Source organism: Ahaetulla prasina, chromosome 3, assembly GCF_028640845.1.
Source record: "Ahaetulla prasina isolate Xishuangbanna chromosome 3, ASM2864084v1, whole genome shotgun sequence".
Lineage (NCBI taxonomy): Eukaryota > Metazoa > Chordata > Lepidosauria > Squamata > Colubridae > Ahaetulla > Ahaetulla prasina.
In genome coordinates, this window is record NC_080541.1 from 52,671,060 (window position 1) to 52,689,784 (window position 18,725).

General features: G+C 38.6%; 1 protein-coding gene and 1 long non-coding RNA gene across 4 annotated transcripts in view; one reads left to right on the forward strand and one right to left on the reverse strand.

Annotated features, from left to right (window-relative positions):
• Positions 1–227: 227 nt before the first annotated feature.
• Positions 228–18,725, forward strand: part of KLHL14 (kelch like family member 14) — an 86,262-nt gene continuing 67,764 nt past the window's right edge. Inside the window, exons 1-2 of the mRNA XM_058179188.1 lie at positions 228–366; positions 1,458–2,456. Of these exons, the coding sequence (XP_058035171.1) occupies positions 1,501–2,456 (956 nt within the window). The 5' untranslated portion in view covers positions 228–366; positions 1,458–1,500. The remainder of the gene's footprint in view (positions 367–1,457; positions 2,457–18,725) is intronic.
• The window catches only part of LOC131196408 (uncharacterized), a 148,018-nt gene continuing 134,191 nt past the window's right edge, over positions 4,899–18,725 (reverse strand). For 2 of the 3 annotated variants that reach the window (XR_009154714.1, XR_009154715.1), the window contains exons 2-3: positions 11,319–11,471; positions 7,006–7,172 (exon numbers count right to left, since the gene is read on the reverse strand). This is a non-coding gene — a long non-coding RNA (uncharacterized LOC131196408). Of the gene's footprint in view, positions 5,050–7,005; positions 7,173–11,318; positions 11,472–18,725 lie in introns of those variants that run through there. The other variant, XR_009154716.1, reaches the window with a different exon arrangement.

The window sequence follows — 18,725 nt, forward strand, 5'->3', positions numbered from 1 at the left end:
ATTGTAAGAAATGGCCAGAGGAGGGGAAAAAAGGGGAGGGAGAATGGGAGGTGTGTATATGTGGATGGAGGAGAGGAATGACCAGATCCACTTAAAGGGAGAGGCTCTTGGAGGTTTCTTAAAACCTGACTGTTGGGAGGGAAGGAAAGTGGCCGGCGAAGGGGACTACCCCGGTCGCAGGAGAAAGCGCGGAGTGCAAGCATTGCCGAAAAAAAGGGGGACGGTACAATGGAAGTAGCAGTCCTCGCTGGAATCCTGCAGAGGAGAGGCGGAGGCGGCGGCGGCACTTGCCGTGCTGTGGCGGGCTCTGCTCTCCCCGAGGCGGGCTAAAACCACGCGGGTCCCTTTCCTCTTCACCACTAGCAGGTGCAACTGGCAGCAGGTCTTTTTAAGGCTCGTCTTTTTCATTCCCCGCCGCCTCCGCCCTCAGAGTCCAGCGACTTTGGCAGGGGCGCTCTTGGCTTCCGCTTTCTCGCGGCGCAGGGGCACTTTTCCCGCCTATATTTTCCTCCTCCTTTTTCCCAGTAGCTCCCAGGCCCTCCGAGCTCGCTCCCCCCCCTCCCCGCCCCCGAAGTTCCCAGAGTTGCCCGAGTTAAAGCGCCGCCGCTTCTCACCCCGAAGAAACCCCAGCCAGGGCAAAATGAGCAGCTGGCGCAGAGGCGACTGGCCAGCCACTCGCCCCTATGCCCGGTGTTAAAATGCAGCAGGCGCGAGAAGGTTTGGCCAAGAGTTCGGTGCACGCGGCTGCGCTCCCCCTCGCTCGGCACCGAGAGCCTTCCCCTCCCTCTTTTCACGTATTGCTTCAAGGCGAAGCGTCTCTTGCTCTGCAGAAACAGTGGCTTGCAAAGACGGGAAAGGCGCAGTTTGGGGGGAAAGGGGAGGGGCATCCGAAGGGGGCAGCGCAGTCAGCTTGGCTCAAGTGATGGCCTGGCTCTGGACTTTGGAAGGACGGGGTGGCTTCTTGTTCCTTTCCTTTCCTTCCCGTTGGGTCATCGGGTAGCCGTTCTGCGAGCTTTGCCAGCTTACGGAACAACAACCCCAAACTCTTCTCTCTCTCTCCCCTCCCCCCACTTTCCGCTCCCCATCCCCCCACCCCCGGCATGGGAAATGCCCCGTTGCAAATTAGACAGCAGGCTGCTCGCAAGTGGCGCGCGCGTCTCGGTTTGTAGCCGGAAAGAAAGTAGTTGCCCGCAACCCCCACCCACTTTGGGGAGGGAACCCGTCTCGCCTGCCGATGAAGGACGAAGCCCCTTGGCGGGGGGTGCAGAAAATGTCATGCAGCCCGAAGGCTGCCGCGATGGGGGGAAGGGGACGGCTGGATAGGAAGCCTCTCGGCTCTTGCAAGTCGGGTGGGCAAGCCAGGCCTGTAAAGCTCCATGTTTATTACTCTGTGTGCCCCCTCCCAACCACTCATTTTTCCTTATTCCCCCACCCCCGCCTTGCCCCTCTTTGCCCAGGTCGGAGGTGGGTTTCCAGTCAGGTGCGCTGAGGCTGCTCGCCATGTCACGGTCCGGGGACAGGACGTCTACCTTCGACCCCAGCCATAGCGACAATCTGCTTCACGGCCTCAACCTGCTGTGGAGGAAGCAGCTCTTTTGCGACGTGACCCTGACGGCCCAAGGCCAACAGTTCCATTGCCACAAGGCCGTGCTGGCCTCCTGCTCCCAGTACTTTCGATCGCTCTTCTCCAGCACCGCCGGTGGAGGAGGCGGGGGAGGCGGCGGCGGCGGAGGGGGGAGCGGGCTTAATCACCCCTTGGGCGTTGGACCAGGAGCTCAGGACGGCCTGCTTCCGAAGGATCAGCAGCAGCAGGAGGAGCCCGGCACGCCCTCCTCCTCTCCGGAGGACAAGCTGTTGGCCAGCCCTAGGGCCATCAACAACCTGGTGTTGCAAGGCTGCTCGTCGATCGGACTGCGACTGGTGCTCGAGTACCTGTACACCGCCAACGTGACCCTCTCCCTGGATACGGTGGAGGAGGTCTTGTCGGTCAGCAAGATCCTGCACATCCCGCAGGTCACCAAGCTGTGCGTTCAGTTCCTCAACGACCAGATTTCCGTGCAGAACTACAAGCAAGTGTGCAAGATCGCAGCCTTACACGGCCTCGAAGAGACCAAGAAACTGGCCAACAAGTACCTTGTGGAGGACGTGCTGCTGCTCAACTTCGAGGAGATGCGCGCCCTGCTAGACTCTTTGCCTCCCCCGGTAGAATCGGAGCTGGCGCTCTTCCAGATGTCCGTCCTGTGGCTGGAGCATGATCGGGAGACCCGCATGCAGTACGCCCCGGACCTCATGAAGCGACTACGCTTTGCCCTTATCCCGGCTCCGGAGCTTGTCGAGCGGGTCCAGTCGGTGGATTTCATGCGTACGGACCCGGTCTGCCAGAAGCTACTTCTGGACGCCATGAACTACCACCTGATGCCTTTCAGGCAGCACTGCAGACAAAGTCTGGCCAGCAGGTAAAAGAAAGGGGGAGGCGGTGGAATTCAGCAGAAACCTAGTATTTCACAGGGCATTAACTAAGTATATATGAAACGCGAAGTTCAAAAGTTGACTTCAGCTCTAAGCAGCTAAGGGAGTGCCTGAGAGGGACTTGCTGAGTAGAGTTTAAGGGCGGGGTAAATGTACCTCCCATAGGTATTGTAGGAAAATAGAAAACAGCTGAAAATATATTCTGGCAACAATCACAGATATATTACTTAGGTCGCAAAAAAGGAACATCAGGGAGCAATTATTTCATTGCCTTTGAAAATTGTAATTTGTTATTTGGTGAGTTTGCTTATTGAAAGTTTCCAGGATTGGACAGAATCTACTATTTTTGACAATAGGCTACTGATCTTAATGCAATGCTTTTAGAAAGAAGCTTCTGAAGAACAACCAAAATAATTATCAATGCATTTCCCCCTCCCTTTTTCTGGAGGAGATGCTGTTTGGGTATTTGAAGAAAGCAAGTTAGTCCTCCTCCTCCTAATTATAGGGCTTATTAATTTGGGGGACAGGAGAATGAACTATTGGAGAAGATGTATAAGAAGAGTCTATTGAGAGCAAAGAGAGTAGAAGGGGGGACACCCCTAGATAACATATTGTAGTGTTTGTTCTTCAGGCTCTATACTGTTAGATGGATTAAAAATGCCTTGTCCATCCAACTAATCTTAGAGGAGCTGTGGGCAATACAGCAAGTAAGATTGGTGACAGGGGAAAGTGAAATGTGCTGGATAATTCAGTAGACATCTCTTAAAATACAATATGGGAAGATAGGCAAGCAGCCATGCCTTAGTACCATTAGTTTTAAAACCCATTATGAGCTCCCTGGGTTCTCTGGGTCTTTTCTACTTCGAATTAGTGTTTGTTATCTGTGTCCACAAAAATAACATATGCTGTGATGCTACATTAAATGTAAATATTATGTTTAGTTACTAGAACATGCAATTAATTATGGTCTCTCACCTTTTTTTCAGTTTAACATTTTGTGATTTAAAATTTTAAAAAGCAATTCAGAAATGGAGTAGATTTTAAATGCTATGATCTGAGTTTATATTTTACAATCAGATTATGGTTATACTAATACTAGAGATAATGAAATAATCCCTGCTTTATTGAAAAAATTGACTATCATGTCTATGACATCAGCAGCATTTTCCTTTAAGTGAGTAAAGCTGTGAATATATCAGAGTGGAAAGTGTCTCATACAAAATTTTAAATGGATAATTTAGGAAAAATGTACAACATAAAAAGAACACACACACACGTATAAATTATGTTTCATATTAAGTAAACAAACTAAAAGTTTACATATATCAAACTTTTACATTTTTCTATACAAAGCAATAGTTTCTGACCGAATGTATAAATCAGATTTGTAGTGTTTTGAAGTGTATTTTGTTGCTTTGCATAGAAGAACTTATACAAAGTTTGTATGGCATTCAGTAAGTGATATCTGAAGAATTTCTCATGTTCCTTTCTTGAGGGCTTTTTAAAAATACCCAACTGCATTATGAACTATTAAGTATCTTGGGGGCTCAGTCTTAATAGATTATCTCTGGGATAAAATAGCTTTCACATATGGTGGAAGATTGTGGTGTTTTCCTTAGCTTGAATTCTGTGCACCACCTGTGACACGATGGGTCTTTCCTTGAGGTGGATTACCGAGATACCAGATTGTTTGGTTCAGTGGAAATACCTTCCAGGTTCATTGGTCCATATCATTTGAAGGATGTGACTTCTGAATGTTTACAAGTGTCAAAAATAGTGATACTGGCCTTCCTTTGCTGTCGTCTTACTTCATCTTGAGTGGAACCTACAATCCAGTTTTCTGGACAGTAGCCCCATTAAATTCAGTGAAGCTTGTTTTCAAGAAAACACACATAGGTTTGCATTGTATTACTTTTTATGTCTATAAACATACTCAGATTTGGATATAGAATAATGTTGGACATATTTAGAATGTTAAAACAAAGGAATTGCTATCATATGAAAAACAATGTTATTCTGACTAACTCTGATATTCTGATCTTATCTTAATGGTAATATTACTCAGCTTTATCACTTTGATTGTTAATACCAATAGGCCATTGTGCTGAATTATCACACATACATAAAAAATAAAGAACAGATCAAATACCCTAAGAAATGAAAAAGTACATATACACAAAAGTGTGTGTGTGTGTAAGATTTATGCCATGATTTTGTAAAAGCTGCGATTGAACTCTTAAGACCCAGGTTAGATACTCAATGAAAAACTAAGACATAAATATTTAAAAATAAAACACTCTTAAAATGTAGCATTAAATAGAAGAAATATTTTAGAAAATATGCAAATATTAGATATAAGATTTAAATTTTTTAAGAAAGTTATGAAAGTAAAGTAAATTAAGGTAAATTAACGCAGTGAATGATTTTTAGATACCTTTATTGATTTCTGGAGGAAATAATGACATCGTAAATTAACATGACAAAAAATGCAAGCATTGGGAAGTAATACACAAATCTTTTCCACCTTCTGATAGTTTTGGGTACTGAGATAAACAATGGGATGCCATAAGTAACTTCTTGCTGTTCAAGAGTAAAGAAACAGAATTAATGCATCTACTCTTAAATTAATATTTAATATAAACTATTATTTCCTTTAATAGGGCTGAATCAGGCCTTCAACATATTTAGAAACCATATTCCTTATTTGCTTAAAAGTGTTTTGTTCCCAAAACACTACTTATGAGTACATAGTACATAGATGCTTTGGGATCTGTAGTAATTGTCTATTTTAAACTGTTATAAAAGAAAGCAAAAATAAATAGCAAAAATGTGAAAATACCTGTAGTACAGTACTGATATTTTTGATAATGATCTATGTTAAAATGACATTTAATTTGAAGCATGGGGCCATCATTAAAATTTCTTTCATTTCAAATATTATTAAGATTATAGTTCTGAGTTTCAGACTTAGAATAAAATAACTTCTTTGACACCACATTTATATGTGTGTATGTTCTATGCCCTGCTTAACAGAAAACATTTTTAATAAGGTGAAATTGAAAAAAAATCTAGCTCAGGTTTTAAATGCTGAAATTAACAGGAATTCATTCTAAGAATACCTAAGGAAATTGCAGCTCTGTAAAGTGCTAGGTGTTCTGTATTCGGTCAGTAAAGAGTTAACTTTTAATTACATGTACATTTCATTCTCATTGTTTAAAACTTTAAAATGAGAATTTTTTAAAAAAAATGTTTTTGTATGCTTACATTCAAGTGCTGTAATTATAGTTGTATGCAGGGTGGACCAGTTCCAACAATGGAAAACTGGAATGTGTCTTTGCCCTTCACTGTCTGTATCCAAACTCTTGGATACAGACCATCCTGGAAAATTCTGCTCTGGATGTTTTCTGTTGAAGATCTTGAGCTTTCAATTACTCTCCCCAGGGTGGCATGTCTAGTGCCTGTAACCTTTTTGACTTAAAGCAAAAACTTTTGTGTTCCTTTTAATTCTAGCATATTCATGTTTTGTATTTGATTTTGCCTTTCATTTTTTAAAGCTACTATTATCACCAATTTAGTTTGCTTCTAACTGTTCATTTAAATGCTACTGTTTTAAGGCTTATACATGTATTTTATAACACTATTTTTGTTTTTGTTTGGAGTCATTTTAGATTTTCAATATGGCTTTTTACACTGATTTTAAATTATTTAGATATACTATTTTAGGAACATTTCTAACCACAAACTGGAGAATGAATTCAGCTGAAATTAATATGGTACAAATAGAACCTATCACAAGATGAGTACTGTGATGCATGTCTGATTTACCCTTTGTTCCTGATTCAGTAAGTGCTAACAGCCTTGCTTCTGCACACTGATCTTGCTGGTTGAACTGAAAATCTGATTTTATGGTTGCAGTTTTGGAGATGGCTGGTTTATAAGTTTTCCTTTAGCCAGAAAGAACTTGTTTGAGCAAAGGGGTTCTGAAGAAATGGCTTGCAATGTTAGAACTATGTGAAGGATTGTTTAAATTGTGTTTTGTTGAATGCCCACCCTGCCCCTTAAAAAAGATTTCTTTGGGAGAAATTGATCTAGGAATTACTGAGGGCAGACAAATGATGTCACTGTATGATTGACATCATTATGACTTCTGCTGAGCACCTATACTCAGAAAATATGAAAAAGCATAACTACATTTTTTATCCCTTTAATGGGAGTAGGGAACCAGTCAATCCATGCAGCTTCAGGCTGTTTTCATTTACTGACACAATAAACATAGCACACTTGTGCAGAGTGGGCTTTAAAGCAAATTTTTTCATGGCCAGTTTATTGCAAGCAGCATACCCTCATTTTTAAAGTATTAAGTTAAGCTCACTATGTAAATAGAAGCATTTTTAGATCTTTAGAACCCCAATAGTATCTCTTCTTACTGAATATGTAATAGTCTGTATTAAATATGTAGTGTTGTGCCAAAAAACATTGATTTGAACATAGATTTGTTTTCTATGAAAGAATTCTATGACAAATACTTGCCTTTTGAGAATGTGATGTTGCCCAAAAAGATTATGCACTATAGTTTTTCTTAGAAGCTTCTTACTTGGGGTCTTTACCTGCCATATTATCATAGTCATTGTGACCTCAGTCCTGCTTCAGTGAAACCTTCTTCAATCCATTTTCATTGTATTACACATTTTCTGCCAACCAATCTGGAGTATGGGAACATAGTATAACATCATCTAGTTAATATAATCTCAATGATTAATTTTGGCCATGTCCTATTACTTTGCTAGCATACAATTATGGAAATTGTTATATTTATCACTAGTTAAATAATATATTTATTCACTTATTTATTAAATTTATGTCTGCATTCCATTCTTCTTCCAAAAGGATTGACATTAGGTGTGAAATCATTCTGTTTTATCTTCTCTACTTTGAGTTCACTAGATTAGATTGAAATGAATGGGAATATTCTATGATCAACTTGTAAAAACTTGTCTGGTTATGATTTGAACCTAAGTCTCTAATTGAAAAAAATTATCCATTCATAGCATTTGAGTCAATTTACTTCTCATCTCAAAAGAAATGCTGGTCGCCCAGTAAACTATCACCAGTTACTGAGCATTTTGTTTTGAAGTAAACAAATGTGTTTAATGTTGTTTTATGTATGCAAAAATATTGTTTAAGGATATCTCTTGTATTTGGTTGGAAGCTATATTTATCTATAGTTCAATATGATTTAATTGTTCTATCAATCACCTGAGAAGCTGTTCTATTTAAGAAATACCTAAAATACAAGTAAGCAGTATAAAACATGTATTTAATTTTGTCTTTTCTCTTGGGCAGCAATCCTGCACATAGGCTGTTTAAACACTGGGATTTACTGGGATTTAAGCAATTTAACTGTAGAGGATTGCAGAGGTACTGAATTGTGATTTAAGTCAAAGTATCCTGCTGAGTAATAGAGGGTCAATCTACTACCTGCTGTTTTTGAGCTTAATAAAATAAATATTGGCCTGTGGTTGCCATTTCTTCATCTTCTAGGTAAATTTTCAAATCAGAAGTTGTTTGTTTTGCCTAAATCCTTTTTCCAAAGAGCCATTTTCCTTTGGCATTATTGTTGGGGTTTTCTGTAGAAAACCTGATACATCGTATGTTTCTGTCACACTGGCATGAACAATTCCTAATCTTAAAAGAGTATCATTTATATTTGGCAAAAATAAATCAGAGTAAGTTGTTCTGACAAATAATCAAATATGCAACAATATGCTTTGTGTTTCCTAAAGGAAAGTTATTAGCTTTAGTTTTAGTAATCAAATTATAATTTTCTAACAAGATTTGTTAAAAAAATATATTGTCCTCAGCTTTATGAATCTGATTACGGTAATTTACCACCCTGGAATGCTTTCAGGACGATCATGGTTCCCAAGATTTCTTTGAACATGGTATATCTGTAGCTTTGTCATTTCAAGGGATATAACTGATTTAGCACAAATAAACCCTCCCAAGATTAACAGAAGCAGACTGATTGGAGGGTGTCTGGAGAAAATAATGGCTCAGAAGGCAAGACACCCACAAATACACACCTACCCACACTCTGAAAACTCTTGTTTTAACAGAAATCTTAGAGAAGATATAATCTGCCTTAATAAAGGAACAACTATTTATTTGTGGAAGGTTAAATTTAGCAAAAGATTCAGAATGCAACATTTGCAGCATTTGGATTTTGTAACCAAAAAAAAGATAATCATCACATAATCGAATATTTGATAACTCCGTTCATATAGGTAGACCTCAAATTTGAATGTAGCTGAGAATCCAGGATGACACTAAGTGGTTATGAGGGTAGTTAGGTGCATTTTTGAAGTGACGGACAGAAAGAGATATGACAGAAATTATCTCGCTTTTCAAGAAAGGGGTTGTTGACAGTGTGTTGTTTGTCCCTTCTTCTAATCTATCTGCCTCTCCCCTGGTCTCCCTACTTCTTGCCTTTAGTGAATGCCAAATCTGCTTATAATAAGACGTTTATCCATTATGAATTGGTTAGAAGGAGGCATAACTCTGAACTGACTGAGTGAAGGTGATAGATGTAATCCTATTTCTAAGATTTGCTCACCAATTCCAATGTCAAGGAAGATGGTGGTGATGATCTACATTAGTCCTTTTTTGTGTGCCTTTGAATTAGCTTTTTAACTAAAGGCAATTGCCTGTACTAATCCCTGCAGTTTTCTTGGCAAGTTTTTTCAGAAGATGTTTGCCAGTTCCTCCTTCCTAGAACTGAGAGTGACTAACCTGAGGTGACCCTGCTAATTCAAATGCTGAGAATTAACAGATTTCATTGAACCGTAATTTAAAATCTGGTAGATACACCTCTGTCCAGAAGTGCAATGTTATCTTCTTCTCAGTGATCCATGCATGATTTAAGCAAAGTTCTCAAGTAATGAGTACATTCCTGATTTTTGGAATGCAATTTAACAACATATTGACATCTTCACTTGGAGCAGTAGCAAAGAGCCAGTAATAGAAGTCTTCTCCCTAGTTGCTACCACTAGGCTGTGATAGCTACCACTGTACCACAGCCACTAGGCTGTGATAGCTACCAATGCTATAAATGTTGCTACCACTAGGCTGTAACACTTAATGCTATATAAGAATGACAGGCCGTGTGCCAGTTGAGACCTTCCCTAGTGATCTGAATTGGCCACAGTGCACTGCCTCAGCCTTGGAGGCTAGAGCCATCTAACAACAGTTGCTTTCTGAAGCTCTCTTTTCTTCATGGAGAGGATTCACCAGCACTGGTACTCGCTCCCCTCTGTTGAAATTTCGTGTCAGGCTATAAATAGGCAGTTCCATTGGCAGTGATTGGAAAGGAACAAGCTCTATGTTGGGGGGTGGGGAGGGCATAGGGCTCACCTCTTTCCCTCATGCTGTTAAGCATGTAAATGAAATTACTGAGTGACATCAGGCATCCTTTCAAGGTTGAGGTATCATCAATATCCAGTTCTTTGCTTCTATTCAGTAGAAGATAATGCCCTCACCTGGGACGTGGAAGCAGTAATGGGATTGGATAGGACAAACAAGTTGCAGCTGATTCCCAGCAAGACAAAGTACCATGGTTGATCCTTATGCTTTTTCTAGATATAATCATGTTCCCTCTGAAATATCAAGTCCATGACATGAGATTGACTTGAATTCAGAGCACTTACTGAATCAACAGGTAGAGAGTAGGGCTTTTTGAATCAGGAGGTGCTAGAAACAGTTATACATGACTTTGCCTTGAGACTTGAATATTTCAATTGCTCTATTTGGGGCTGTCTTTGAAGATTACCTTTAGCAGGTACATGTGGTTAATGAAAGTCACTTTAGCAGTACTCCTATGGCTGGTTATCCAGTGGTTACCCGTTTGCTTCAATTCAAAGTGCTTATTGTGACCTACAAAAGGCTATTTAGTTTGAGTTCAGATTATTTAACGGACCATCATTTTCAGATAGAATCTATGTGCTCTGTTTGAGCAGCATGGGAAGAACTTATTTGGTGCTATTTAGATTTTAAGGCATAGCCTGAAAACTTTCAGTGGTGCCCTTGTATTTCTGGAACATGCTACTTCCTATCCTCCTGATCCAGATGACCCCTATGTCATCTGTTTATTATTTCAGAAACAGGTAAAACCCTTTCTGTTCAATCAAACAATTGAGAATTAAAAATTCAGTTGCATACATCCAGCTGTTTTAATTTTATTTTAATCATCAATTTTTTAAAACATTTAATTACCAGTAATTTTCTGTAGTGGCCTCCATGATTTGTAACTTGCTTACCTTGAAGGTTCATACAGTATCTTCTTTTGTAAACTATTCTAATCTACTTCTAGCTCAAATTAATTTTATATGGGCACTTGGGGGGTGAGATGATTAGTTTTAATGTTTTGCTTTTTATATGACTACTTTGTTTTACACTGCCCAGTGTCTTTTGATTTGGGTGATTGGCCAGACAATAATTTGGAGACTCAAAAGATTTATAAAGAAACGAGATGGCTAAAATTAATAACGACAAAACGAAGAATACCAATCTCAATTCTGAACATTTGCATACAGAATACCACTCACAAGCATAAATTATAAGAATTAGGATAGTTAATTATTTCTTGACAAACTATTAACGGAGGTGCATTGAAAACCAAAAGGGAAATTAATACATATAGCTATGAAATTCTATTCATAGCAGAGTAGGAAGCAACAGGGTCAAAGAAAACCAAGTATTACATGCCAATTCATTTAAACATTAGGGCAGAAATCTGAAGTCCCATTTAGCTGAATGAGAAGGAGGACTTCCAAATGAAGCAGGGTTAAACTTACCCATTTTGAAGTGAATGAAGTAATGCGTATTATCATCTAAAGAGTATCTCCAATTAAGTCCTTAGCCTAAGATTATCTTTTTGTATCTCTTCTCATTAGATTTGGATCAGTAGCATCTGGGGAATACCAAATTGGTGGGAAAGCATGTAATATCTAGAATGAGGTGGAATATAGGGAAATAAGATCAAAATAGTTAAACATGTTACAATTTAATACAATTTAATAAAAAAAAAACTTGTCCTATAAGATAATTTGATGAAATCAACCATGAGAACTGTTGTTTCGTCCTGGGAATTTCAGGTTCATCAAAGAAAGATAAAATAAACAGTAAACTAGAATGTGGCCACCAAGGAGATTTTGTATCAACAAAATTACTAGAAGACAAATGAGACTTCTGTAATGGATAGAAAAACATTTGCAGGTACCAGAAAAAATATTTTAAAGCAGCAGATTGTTCGATACAATTGAACTTTATCCAGGAATAGAAATAGAAATTTGGATGTCTTTTGAACTTTGGGGTGATCCTGGGAAAATCCTTTCACTAACACAACATTGAAATGTGTTCTGGGTTTACAGTCTGTTACATTTCCTTGAAATTTGGTTCTTTTCTCCTTAATGAAGTTGTTATAGTGGGGGTGGTGGTGTATATGTGTGTAAATGATACCAATGGTTTCTGTATATCATACATTATTTGTTTCAGACCTTTTGGTACCTCACTTTTTGTTTATCACCATTATAGCTGTCAAAGTGGGATATTTTAAAAGATGAACTTTCTACCTGTGATTTCACAAACTTGGATGTTTTTAGAATTACTGCTAGAGCAGTAATTAATTCAGCTTAACCTAATAGAATGACTACCTCCATTTCTGACAGTTATAGGCTTTAGATTTATTTATTTATTTTACCAATTTTCATTTTCTACAGCTCTAACACAAGTTTTGGGGAAATGAACTTTTTAAAGTAAATATGGATGGTTCAGAATTATTTACTTTTAAAAATAAAGTAACAAATTCATGTTTTATGGCTCACTTCAAAAATAAGCTTTTTCTTCATCAGGCCATGGCAAACATAAAAACACATCATTCATGTAAATCATTTGGCTATTCAGAATTTTTTATTGGTTATATCTGTTCCTTTTATGTCAATATTGCTTTTTCAAGTACATCTAGCTCCTGATCAGAAGCACCAAATCATATAAACAATACTATTATTCAGATATTTCCATGTTAGGAGACTGATAGCAGTACAACAGTTCCAGAACAATTGCCCTCAGGATTGGCTTTTTGATATTGCCAAATACTTTGAGATATATTTGTACTCTTGGTAAGATTTATACTTCTGTGTTTAGTTTTATGTTTGATCTGCCTGTTTGAAATCTCACCTAAGCTTTCAGTTAAAATAACTAAGCCTTGGGCTTAAAGAGAAATCCAAAGCTATAAAACAAGTTGGCAGACTTGAATGAAAAGGCATGGTAGTAATTAGTAAGAGTTCTTTTCTATACAGAGCTAGTAGCTGTGTATTTTGTCACCTGTGCATAGATTGCCTTCTTTACACTGCAGACGTATCTTCTCTGTTTTTAATTAAAAACAACTATTACTTCATTACATTATACCTGAACAGAAAACAGCCTGATAGAAATTTCTAGGCAACTCTTCACATTACTGTATGTGAAATACATATTAATGTAATTGATTTATGGCCTAATATATGGTAGTTGCAAAATTTGAAAACTTTAATTTGAAGTTTCAGAATTTCCATCACTATCATTCACTACCATTTTATACATCCCTTATTTGCAGAGAGTATCATCTTCATGGGGAGAAACAGGCTCAAGCTTAATCCCTCCAAGACGGAGTGGCTGTGGATGCCGGCACCCCGATTCAGTCAGCTGCAGCCGCAGCTGGCTGTCGGAGGCGAGTTACTGGCCCCAAAGGATAGGGTGCACAACTTAGGTGTCCTCCTGGATGATCGGCTGTCGTTTGAAGACCATTTGACGGCCGTCTCCAGGAGGGCCTTCCACCAGGTTCGCCTGGTTCGGCAGTTGTGCCCCTTCCTTGATCGGGATGCCTTATGCACAGTCACTCATGCGCTCGTTACCTCTCGCTTGGATTACTGTAATGCTCTCTACATGGGGCTCCCCTTGAAGTGCACTCGGAGGCTTCAGTTAGTCCAGAATGCAGCTGCGCGGGTGATAGAGGGAGCTACGCGTAGCTCCCATGTAACACCGCTCCTGCGCAGACTGCACTGGCTGCCTGTGGCCTTCCGAGTGCACTTTAAGGTGTTGGTTACGACCTTTAAAGCGCTCCATGGCTTAGGACCTGGGTACTTACGGGACCGCCTGCTGTTACCACACGCCTCCCACCGACCCGTACGCTCTCACAGAGAGGGACTTCTCAGGGTGCCGTCCGCCAAACAATGCCGGCTGGCGGCCCCCAGGGGAAGGGCCTTCTCTGTGGGGGCTCCCACACTCTGGAACGAGCTTCCCCCGGGTTTACGCCAAATACCTGACCTTCGGACATTCCGTCGCGAACTGAAGACACATCTTTTTATCCGCGCGGGGCTGGCTTAAATTGGAATTTTAATGTTAAATTGATTAATTTTTAAACGGGTTTTTTTAGTATGGCAAATTTTAATCTCCAGACTAATTTAAATAAGTTTTTTAAATTGTATTTTAACCTGTTTATTGTATTGCTGGTTTTATCTTGCCTGTACACCGCCCTGAGTCCTTCGGGAGAAGGGCAGTATAAAAATCAAATAAATAATAAAAATAATAATAATAATCATCCATTTAGCAGAGACTTATAGCTTATTATGGATTCTCAACAAACATGCATACAGGATGTCTTCCTTTCCAAATGTGTGTACAACACACATGCGGATTCTCCCTCCCTCTCTCTTGAACACACACACACACACACACTATCTACAGCTCTAATGAGAGAAATAGGTTTTGCCATCAGTTGGTATGAGAGTTAAAACAGTTGTATTACCAAAAAAAAATCAAAATCAAAAAGTTGTAAGTATGTCACATTTTAAAATATACTCACTGCTGTTCAACTGATTCATTGGAATTATGTATCTGACATTATCATTTAACAAAGCTATTCTAATACACGAGTTGCCTCTTTATAATTCATTAAAGTAACCATTTTTTCAGGTTTCTGATTGAGCCTGAAGAAAGATTCCACTGTTGTAAAACATACATTAAATTTAATGAATGGCTGGAACTAGCTAGTTTTTATTTATATTTCCTTTGTTGGCATAATAATTTGTAATTACTAAAGTCCATTAGTGTCCAAATATTATTGTAATTAATTATTTTTGTAAGGAAGATAAAAATAAATTCTTTGTTGTAGAGTGTAACATTTTTATTTTCTATAATGCATTGCCTATAGAATGATGAGTATTGATTATTTCCTTATGCCTCCTCTTGAATTTATAGGTATAAGTCCTTTGAAAGGACATCTAGAACAAAGTTGATTAAGCTTGTAACTTAAAGATGTACCAGTTGAATACAGTTTTAATTACCTATCCTAAGCTGGGGTCTTCTAGGTGTGCTGAAGACAGAGTTGACTATGGAAGCTGTAGTTCAACATATCTGATAGGTCTTAGGCTGGGAACAGTTATTATAGAGCAGGGCTGTCAAACTCACGGCCCATGGACCAGATGTATCATGCCCTGGCCCTGGCCATGTCCTGTTTAGCAAAGGGGAGGGGCAGTCGCAATACGTTATGTGACAACGCTGTGACAATGCGAGTTTGACACCCCTGCTTTAGAGCTTACTTTATAGGGTTATTGTGAATTTTATCAATGCATTCAGCAGAATTTTAATCCAGTAAGCTTTTCTTTTGAGTTTCCAGAATAATCTACCTTTATATCTGTGTTATATTTGCAGAACATTTTCTGAATAAAATAGTTCACAGTCATTCCAAGCTATCAGATACACTGGCTACAGTGTAGATGTCTCCCCCCCCCAAAAAAAAATTGCTTTGATTATTTTTGCTTTGATTTATTTCAGTTACTTCAAGGTGGAGGAAAGATTGTGTGCAGTCTTCTGCTTATATTACCCTTGTCCTTTTTGGCAGATTATATGTATCTTATATGGAGAAATGGCTGAAAACATTGGATTTGGGTGATAAGGACTGGCTTACTGAAAAAGGAAAGTATGAAATTGTTCCTAAAAATTCTTCTTGAAGTTGGATTTTGCTCAGACATTTATTTGATGTATTTGTTAAGGCGGTGGCCTAGAAACCAGGAGACTGTGAGTTCTAGTCCCACCGTAGGCATGAAAACCAACTGGATAACTTTGGGCCAGTCTCTAGGTCCAGTTTATCTGATAGGTTGTTGTTGTGGAGAAAAAGGAATAAATATTATGAATGTTTGCCACCTTGAGTTACTTAAAAGTAATAAAGGTAGGATACAAATCAAATAAATACAAACATACATACATACATTCCTGATATGCTTGGAAGGCATATATTAATAAAACCATTTTGGTTTGGTTTTTGGCATGGTTTGGTACCAAAATATATTTGGTTGTTCTGATGAATAATAATAATGTATGGTAATGTGACTGAGTGGGCATGGCCAACTTTAAAAAAAAAAAAACTTTTAAAAGCATTTTTTCTACAACCTTTTCAGTCGAAGAGGTTGTTAAAAATGTTTTTAAAAGCTTCTGATGATCAGGCAACTCAGCTGGGATCACCAGAGGAGCCTTTTAAAAGGATTTTTTTACAACCTTTTCACCAAAGAGGTTGTAGAAAAAATGCTTTTAAAGGGTTCTGACGATCCCAGCTGAGTTGCCTGATCGCCAGAACCCTTTAAAAGCATTTTTTTACAGCTTCTTTGGCTGAAGAGGTTGAGAAAAAATGCTTTTAAAAGGTTCAGACGATCCCAGCTGAGCCGCGTGATCATCAGAGGTTGGTTTTTTTTTTAACCTTTAAAAGCATTTTTTCAGCTGAAGAAAAACTGATTTTAAAAGTAAAAAAAAAAACCTCTGATGATCGCGCGGCTCAGCTGGGCATGCTGGGGGGGGAGGGATTTTTGCTACCGGTTCTCCGAACCACCCGCCACCATCGCTACTGAACCGGGAGCATTTCACCCCTGCTTTGAGGCCTAGAAAAGGTTATTTGGGAAAGATTAAAATGTAAAAACTAATACAAAATTGAAAGGTTTTCTTATTGACCAACCTTACCAAAGTATTTTGAATTTTAAAGAACAGCTGACGTTAATTGCTATAAAAACAGAACATGCTTCACAAAGAGGTTGGAATAAACAATTTATTTGCTTATTAAGGATGACAGTGCTTAAATGAGTTATGGCTTAACATCACTGAGGCTCTTTTGTGATACAGATCTCACATTTAAAAATATTATAATCTACCTCCTAGACAAAGAATTTGAAGCATATGGATTTTTTTTATGATTCAGTCATGAGATTGAAGACAGTCCTGCTGGGTTGATTCTGAATTTGAGGGTCAAAATAATCCCAGTTCTACGCTTGTTAACTTTGTTAAGGCTTTTCTATATTAGGTTTCTTTATACGTTTAATTTTAAGAGACAATCTTAATAACGATTTAAAATAGATTGGCTAGAAAACTAATTCTAAGCATCTTTCTTCATATACTGATGGACACACACTAGAGTATATTGTATTTCCCTATTGAAATGCATATTGTAAAATGGCGAAGATTCAGCATGGTTTCTTAAGCATCAAAAACTCTGAATGTAATCTGAATGCAATTCAGACATGGACTCCAGACATATTTTTAATATTCTTTCCACTGCAAAGGACGAATTACTATCCCAAAAGTTATTAACAAATTTGAATTGAGACTGAGTCATTGAGGAACAGGTTTTTCACACCATTCTCTCACTCTTCCATATTGATACTAGCTGTTCTTTCTTCTCTTTAGCCTTGATTTTATGACACCAATGACAAAAGGCACTAGTTTCTTCCTCCTTCCCTTTTCTAATGTCTAGCACAACGCTGTATCTATGTGTTGAACATCAAAGACTGGTGGGAATGCTGCTTCCAATGCCACCAGTGCTGGGCAAGTGGCTTTGTTCAGTGCTCAGAGCCAAATACAGCTATATTAGCATGGCTATTGGGGAAAAGAAAAGAAGCAGGAAGTAGGGGGGAAGTAGACTAATGGGGAAAGGAAGGATTTAACACTGTTTCATTCCAGTACCGTAATTTCAAATGACAAAAATGGACCTGTTTTCTGAACCCAGTTTTAAACAAGATCAAGGTTGGAATGTCCCATCAAAACCTATTAATGGCATAGATAAAATGGGATGAGTAGCACTTTCAGACATGAGCACAGTTTTCTTGGTGCAGCTGCCTGTCCTTGCCTGTCCTTAGGCTCAACGTAAAACCATCCTAAGACAAAATAATGAGTAGCGTAATTTTGGCAGTGTGATGTTATATATTATGTACCATGATATGTACCATGTTTTGATACATAGGTATAACCCTTTGCACATTCCAGAAGGCTTTCTCAGTAAGAACCATCTGTTTTAATTGTTATTAATTCCTTCCTAAAATACTAATTATAGGTTGTACAGAAAACGTTACAAATGCCCTTATTTTGTTTGGTTGTTTCCAGTAGATTATTGTGCCAATTATGTACCTGTACAATATATGTTAAGCAGACAAATCTTTTAGAGAGTGCAGCACTTTGACATTGGTAATAAAGCTCCCTCTCTGGAACTTTTATTATTATGATTGGTCACACAGTCATCCAGATGTTTAGATTGGATTTGGCATTTTTATCCATCCAAGTAGTTTCTATGGGCCTGGGAATAGACAGATGTTATTGTTTGATAGTGTTAAAAGATATTATTGCAGAATTGTTACAGGTAAAGTTGCCTTTTGCAATTTTATATCACTATAAATCACTATAGTAATTTTATTAATGACAGTGCTGTTCAAGTAGTGTTCTAGATGTTTTGGAATTCACTCACTATTGGTAGCACTTTCACTTTTCTTTTGAAAGCAGAGATTATTATTATCATTATTAATCACTAATCATATTCATCAGAAATGTTGCCCACTTTCCACATGGGCCCAAATAATTCAGTCATAATGCAGAATGATGAATGGAAAAGAAATCTCCTGAGGATTAATACATCTGTGTGAAGGATTAAAAAAGTGACTAATAGAAGCTAACTTCAGTAATCTCAAGTAGCTCAGTAGCACAAAAACTGGTATGTGGTAATACATTATTTTGGACATATACTATGCTATGTATGTTATTTTTTTATCATATTAGAATGAATTACTTTAACACGATTCCCCTTTTTTGGCTTTTATTACTTTCCAGGCTTTGTGTAACTGATAGATACTCAGTTATATGTAAAGTGACTATTAAAGAATTAGTACTCATCTAGGGGTGTAGGTCTCCTT